Source organism: Elephantulus edwardii, unplaced genomic scaffold, assembly GCF_000299155.1.
Source record: "Elephantulus edwardii isolate Elephantulus edwardi_28Jun2011 unplaced genomic scaffold, EleEdw1.0 scaffold00102, whole genome shotgun sequence".
NCBI classification, from domain to species: Eukaryota; Metazoa; Chordata; class Mammalia; order Macroscelidea; family Macroscelididae; genus Elephantulus; species Elephantulus edwardii.
The window spans coordinates 6,620,618-6,628,009 of NW_006399852.1; the positions used below are offsets into that span (position 1 = coordinate 6,620,618).

A 7,392-nucleotide genomic window follows, 5' to 3' on the forward strand; every position below is an offset into this window, starting at 1 on the left:
GAGAGAGAGAGAGAGAGAGAGAGAGAGAGAGAGAGAGAGAGAGAGAAGGAGAGAGAGAGAGAGAGAGAAGGGGGAAGAAAGTGGGAAGGAGGGAGGGTGGGAGGGAGGAGAGAGAGGGAAGAAGGGAGGGTTGGAGAAAGGGAGAGAGAGAGAGAAAACGAGAGACACCTCAGAATCGTGACATGAGTCCCCTTCAATTTCTTAGCTGTGTACACACCTCCTAGAGACTCTTTAGCACATTATCTGAGGGAAAGGGGGCGATTTGCCCATTTGTAATTTGTATCATTTGGTGCAGAGCTTTCCTTGGGGATCTCTGATCAGAAATCAGAGCTGGGGAAGGCCCATGGTGCACTTTGGGTGGTTACATGATGCTAAAAGCTTGGGACTCTGAGTCCAGAAGCTCAGGTACAAATGTGTGTTTCTATTGCAAATGGTCACTTCACCTACTGTTATACTGGGCATTAGTTTAAAACGCACTTGAAATTTATTCCAAATTTGTATCTTGAAAATAAACATTGCTAAGTTCTGTTGAGTTGATCTTAACTTATTTGTTGTTGGTGATGTTGTTATGTGCCATCGAGTTGCCTGTGACCCATAGTGACCCTATGTACAGCATCTCTGAACCCTGCCCTGTCCTGAACTAGTTTCACTAATTCTGACACACTGACCACCAGTGCCCCATTGACTTTATCAATCCATCTCATCTGAGTCTTCCTCTCCTGTGCTGTCAGTCCACCCTTCTGAGCATGATGTCCTTCTCCAAGGACCAGTCTCTCTTGGCAATGTGCCCAAAGTATGTGAGATGGAACTTCAAAATCCTAGCCTCCAAGGAGAAACTTGGTTTCACTTTCTCCAAAACAGATCTATTTGTTTGCTCAAGACTCTTCTCCAGCACCACAACTTGAAGGCATCAATTCATCCTTAGTCATTGTCCAGCTCTCTGATGCACAGTGAGTAATTGTGAAGACCATGGCCTGGATTATGCACACCTTAGTCTCTAGATTGATGTTGTTGCTTTTCAGCACTCTGGAGAGGTCTATGACAGCAGATTTTCCCAATGCACTTTGTCTTTTGATTTCCTGACTGCTGGTGCTAAGAGTGTTGATTGTGGAGCTGAGCAAGCTGTAATTGTTACCAACCTCAACCTCTTCTCCATCTATCCTAGTGCTGCCAGTTGGCCCAGTGGTGAGAATCTTTGTCTTTTTTTTTTTTACTTTTTAAAACATCTTAAATTTTTTATACTTTCTTTACAGGTTACCCAGACCACTTTTGATTAAGAAAACTGTAGAAAGTTAGTAACTGTCACAAGCGGAGGCCCGGTGGTGGCACGGTCAATTCTCCACAGAGTCCTGCTTTGTGGGAGTCTGAATACACTGCTGGGGTCTCTGCTCACACTCTCTGGGTCAATCTCTGCAGATTTTAGTCCACTGGTCGCTTTCCCCCATATTTATTTGTAAATTCCTCTGCGTTCTTACAGAATTTTTTATGGTCCTTATTCTTTGGCTAGGTCAGCCTGGAGAGGGTGTTCAGGCTGGGGGTCGTTCACCAGTGCTATGAGGGACTGGATCACTTGGTCAGTCTTGGTGGCTGGCTTCCAGTTTTCAGCACTAATTACTGGGAGACAGACCTGCCCCTTTTCTTCGATATTCAGGTGGTAGATCTTAGTTTTGAACATTGTGTTCGGTGGTTTGAACAGGTACTCGGCTGGAAAGTTTATTTCGATTCTGAAGGCCCCCTTATCATATGGACGGTTATCAAGAACAAAAAACCCTTGACAGGTCAATAAATTAGCTTCAACAACCTGGACGTTACGGAAGTTTTTCATCCCACATTTGCAGATTTCTTCAAGCTCCTTCATCAGCCTCCTGCTGGCCGCCATCTTGGATCTGGTGCTCAATCTTTGTCTTCTTGATGTTGAGCTTCAATCTATATTGAAGAGTGCAATCCTGATTATGACTTAGAATACTGAATACCCTATGAACTACCAAAAGAACAAACAGATTGGAGATGGTGTAGTCAGAGTGCTCCTTAGAAGCAAGGATGACAAAGCTTCATCTCTCATACTTTATACATGTTGCTAGGAGAGGCTATTCCTTGGAAAAGGATGTCATGCTTGGAAGGATGGGGGCGCCAATGAAAGAGAGGAAGACCTCTATTGAGAGGGATTGACACAGTGACTGCAGCAATGGAGTCAACTGTATCAGAGACGAGGAGGATGCCACAGAATAGGACAGGATTCAGATCCATTGTTCACAGGGTCACTGTGAGTCATATGTGACTCGACGGCACCTAACAATAACAACATGAACAACAGATCAGCACCTTGACTTACCTCCTGCGCTGTTACCAGTCTCCATCATATTCAAGCTTACTGTGACAGTCACTGTGTCAGCTATGTGTGGAAATAAACATAGTGCCCAGAAAGGCAGCCTGTCTAAGGAACTGGTAAATATCATAGCAGCGGAAAGATGGCCCCAACCTTCCCCAGTCTCAGCTGAGCTCCGATCTCATCCTCAATTATTATTAAGTCAACTTCTAACACTTCTTCAGTTGGGAGAACTTCCCCTTTCTCTTCAGGGTTGCTAAAACATATGCTGTGGACCCACCATAGAGAACTTGCCCAGAGAAGTATCCTGGTACATAGATGTGCTCACCTTGTTATGTGTCCAATGACTTTATGGCAGCTCTGCTGGCTCTGACCTCAGAGCATGCTGAAACCAGCCTAGGAGGTAGAGATGAATGAAAGTGCATGGCTCAGACAGTTTGAACTACAAGAAAATCAGGCTACACCTACAGATCACCGCCTTTCACATTCAAGTGCTCTAAGGGGCCAGGCAGGTTCTGTGAACTGTGGAATCAGGAAATAGAGAATAACGAGGTCTCTGGGCCTGCCAAGTCTACTCAGTCTAGGAGTCTGCCAAGTGTTGACACTGATACATGGAAGGCCATGGTTTTAGATCCCTTTTTAGAGGGAGTCAGCATCAGCAGCGAGATTAGAGCATTACCCTGCTTCCATGCCGCCTTCTCTTGGAGTAGTGAGCCTGAAGCTAAGGTAGGCTGGGCAAGCACAGTTTGATAGGATGCCTTTCCAGCCGCATGGAAGATTTGCCTGACTCCTGCTCTGGAAAGCTTTGACTGAATTGCAATGTGTGTGTTGACCGTTCCGGAGATCCCAAATCCAAACTCACTGCTGTCATGTTGGTTCTTATTCATAGTGACCCTCCATCGATTTCTGAGGCTGTAACTCTTTATAGAAGATTTTATCCTTCAGAGGGATTAGAGGATTCCAACTGCTGACCTTTTGATTGTTGTCACTGTTATGTGTCCTCCAGTGAGTTGCTAGACACACTGAATTTCATAGGAAGAGACTGCCTGTTTTTCTCCTGCAGAGCAGCTGGTGGGTTTGAACTGTGTGCCTTTGGATTGGTAGTGCAACTCCTTACCACTAAGCCATCAGAGTTCCCTGACCCTAATGTTATGTACCAGGCCATCCAGGCTTCTTTTAGGGTCACATGCATGTTAAGAGTGACTACCTAAAGAGTCTAAAGTCTAAATCTAATTCAGTGCCTCTCCTGGGAGAATTCCACAGCTCAGTGAAGATTTGTAGGTGAGATTATTTATCATTGTTATTGTTGTCAGGTGCCACCAAGTTGACTGTTACTGTTCATAGAGACCCCATAAGCAACAGATCAGAACTTTGTCCTATCCTGGGACATCCTCACAACCTCCAATATGCTCGAGCCCACTATTATAGACACTGCATCTATTATTCCAATGCATCTCATTGAGGCTCTGTCTCTTTTTCTCTGGCCTTCTGCCTTTCCCAGCATGATGTCTTTTTCCAAGGACTGAAAAGATGTTTGAGGGCAGGACTTTTCCAGCTTTCCCAGTCATCCTGTGGAAAAAGTAACCCAAGGACCTCTTAGCTGTGGTTCTGAAGAGCTTTCCTAAATCAGGCCTCTGTCTGGGCTGATGCCAGTGAGAGGCTGTTGTTGTGCACTGTTGAGTTAGACCTGACCCATAGCTGACCCTCCTGTGTACATTCAGGTGCCATTAGTCACACTAACTGGGAGGAGACTGCCATCTTTCTGCGATGGAGCAGCTGGTGGATTCAAACTGTGTACCTTTGTGTTGCCAGTGTAACTCCTTAACACTAGGCCACCACAGTGAGAGGCTGGAGAGTGGCTAAACCTTAAGTACACAGAATCCAGAGTTGTTCTTTAGAGTCTTATTACCTGTTTCATTCAGAATTTTGTATAATTGCCTCCTCTCTTTCCTTGCAGTCATTTATAATTTCTCACCTTTGTCACCCAATTAACTTGAGGCATCGGGAGGGAAAGTGGAGGGGCTTCTGGCCCAGAAGACCAGAAAGAAGATGGGGTTTAGCAAGCTCAGCAGAGCACCGCATGCACCCCTCGCTGTGATGAGGAGAGAAGACATTTAAATAATCTTGATAGTAATCAGGAAGAAGCAATAACTGTAATTACCATTACCCCTTAAAGGAGATGGAATCAGCTTTAGCACTCACTGTGTCATGAGCAAAATGAATGAAGGAGCAGTTATCTCAAATTTATCTATTAATAAGTTATCCTTTCTGTTGGAAAAATCAAAGCAACAATCCACTTGATACCTCAAATTTATCTATTAATAAGTTATCCTTTCTGTTGGAAAAATCAAAGCAACAATCCACTTGATGCTTAAAATTGATCCCTGCACTAAAACAGACTCATTCTGTGGTTTACCTCTGCCCGGCGGCTCTTACAGGTTAAAGGGAATCCAGGTGATGAACCCCGCAGGCTCTCTTTGAAATCCTCTGTGCTTCTGCCCAATCTGTGCACGTTCTTCTGAGAGATGTAAAGGCCCGTTCCTCTGATGGTTGGCAAGAGTCACCGTGTCTTTGGAGGGAAATTTGCATCAGTCAGTGCTGCAGAAGCCCAAAAGAAGCAGCAATTTCAAGCAACTGGTTCAGGGAGGGCTGAGCCAAGGGTGCTTCTCCACTTTATTTTTATCAGATGGTACAATGGGCTCCCTATGAACCTGAAGAAAGTGTGAAAGTTATACAAGTGTCCAGGTCTTTCATTCAAAGGGTTGCCATGAGTCGCCTATGACTCATTGGCACATAACAATAACAACAACACCAGCATAGAGAGCGGTCAGGCAGCCTAGCGGGCAGAAAGTGACACTACCAAGCCAAAGGTGGGCAACTCTAGTCTGCGGCCCTCAGGCCTGTCTTTAATTGATTTTGGTGAAACCTTCTTCTAGGTTGTATAACCCTGGTATGTCCACTTGCCGTGCAGAGGGGAAACTCGTGGTTGCTGTGAAGCTGAACACTATGACAGTGGTGTGCCAAATGTGAGAGTGGTTACCCATGGTGGACAGTGGTGGAGCTGCCAAATTAAAACAGGCTTGGAAGCAGGAGTGGCAGCCACTTCTGAAAATAGCTTGCCTCTGGAAACCCTATGAACCTGGAGAAAGGACGAAAGTTATACGAGTGTCCAGGTCTTTTGTTCATAGGGTCGCTGTGAGTCGCCTACTACTCGATGGCACTTAACAACCACCACCACCACCACCACCACCTCACTTTTTTCCTTCTAGCAATGGGATGAGACTGAAGAGGTGGCTGGGGGAGGTGGCCTGCAGAGTTACCTTACTCACAGGCACACTGTGCTTTCCACTGCAGGCCGGGTCCAGATGCTGCCCCAGGCTGTGTGCCTGCTGCACGCGCTGCTGGAGAATGGACACACGGTGTACGTGCACTGCAATGCTGGCGTGGGCCGCTCTACGGCCGCCGTGTGCGGGTGGCTGCAGTACGTGCAGGGCTGGAGCCCCCGGAAGGTGCAGTACTTCCTCCTGGCCAAGAGGCCCGCGGTGTACATAGACGAGGACGCACTGGCTCGGGCCCAAGAGGATTTTGTGCGGAAGTTTGGGCACGTTCGGTCCTCCCTGCGCTGTTCCTAGAGTCAGCTGGCCTGCCACCTGTCCTCCTGATTCCGACCAAGAGGCCAAGGAACAGGAAGGTTCCAGAAAGACATAATGTCCCTCATCCCCAAAGCAGTGGTGAGGCTTTGTCCCCATGCCTGTCCCCTATGGTCTGGGCAGAGTTCCTATTATATTTTGGCCAGCCTGTCCCTGCTTTGAAATATTTCACAGAGGAACCGGTGACTGTAACTGACACACAAGTAAAAGCCAAAAGCATGTGGGCGTGCAATGTTGTCCCAGCTTCAGACAGGAAGGTAACAGGGCCAGCTGCCGCCGCCCGTGGGTACAGGAGTCCTTGGCTTCCCTTGCACCACGTGCGTTCCATTATGAATTCATGGCTGCACTCCCTTGCTGCATTGTAACTATTGTAGCGCAGAGGGGGAAACAGAAACGAAAACAAACAGCAGGTAAGGTAGCTGTCACACACTTTTGTGCAAACACAGACACAGCCATGCGTACACTGCTTTGCTGTTGAACTGAAATTAGGAAATGAAAGCCAGGCTTCTTCCCAAAGGGAGTTAAGTGTTGGAGACCTCTCTGGCTGAAAAGCGATGGTTTTCTAGACATCTTAGCCTGCAACTCTTGAAGTCTATTGCAAGGTGTCACCTTCCTTACCCATATCAAACCTGAGAGACAAGTGAAGACTAGTTGCCCGTGTCTATTTTTCCTTTATGTTTAAGTTCTGAGAGGTTAAAATGCTTGCACAAGGTCCCCTGGCTCATCAGAGGAGGCGCTGTAGGTCACAGCCCTTGTTGATCCGTCTTCTAGCTCAGAACTGTTACCATCACTGCTTGTTTTGGTGACACTGTATGACGAATTCACTCTGAGACTTAGATCTCTATCTCTGCAGCAGTTTCTACACTATTCTGATCAGCTGTCAAGAAATTTAGGATTGTAGTTGTGCTCTGTGGGACCTGATCTGAAAGATAAAGAGGCCTTCTGAGGGCCAAGGAGGCCAGAGTCACCACACAGGAAAGGGAATCTGATGCCCAAGGAGCCCAGTGCTGCCAAAGCACTGGTAATTGTTGCACAGCTCAGTCCCGATGTCAGTTCAAACCAGCCAGCAGTCACTGATTCTCTAGAATATGAAGTTCACTGCTCTGAGTTCTACAGAGATGAGCAGGACTTTGTCTTGAAGGAGCTCATGGCGTGGGAACAGACTCATGTTCAACCAACTCTTAATTCAATATTGAAATGTGAATCGTGGGCTGGAGCAGGGACTGGGAAGCCATTTTTATTGGATGCCTCTTAAATTCTGATGACTTTACAAGCATATCCAGCTGCTCTTCCTTCCTCCCTGTTGGAGAAGTTTCACTCACTCCATTATACAGGTGAGGAAATGAAGGCACAGAGAGGTTAAGTGTTACATGTGAGCAAATAGGTAAACTGAGATACAAAGCTAGGTGTTTGACT

General features: G+C 46.6%; 1 protein-coding gene and 1 pseudogene across 1 annotated transcript in view; one reads left to right on the forward strand and one right to left on the reverse strand.

Moving 5' to 3' along the window:
• Window positions 1-5,958, forward strand: part of EPM2A (epilepsy, progressive myoclonus type 2A, Lafora disease (laforin)) — a 183,027-nt gene extending 177,069 nt beyond the window's left edge. The window contains exon 6 of the mRNA XM_006891678.1: window positions 5,681-5,958. Within this exon, the coding sequence (XP_006891740.1) occupies window positions 5,681-5,958 (278 nt within the window). The remainder of the gene's footprint in view (window positions 1-5,680) is intronic.
• LOC102846419 lies at window positions 1,420-1,879 on the reverse strand (annotated as a pseudogene).
• Window positions 5,959-7,392: the final 1,434 nt, after the last annotated feature.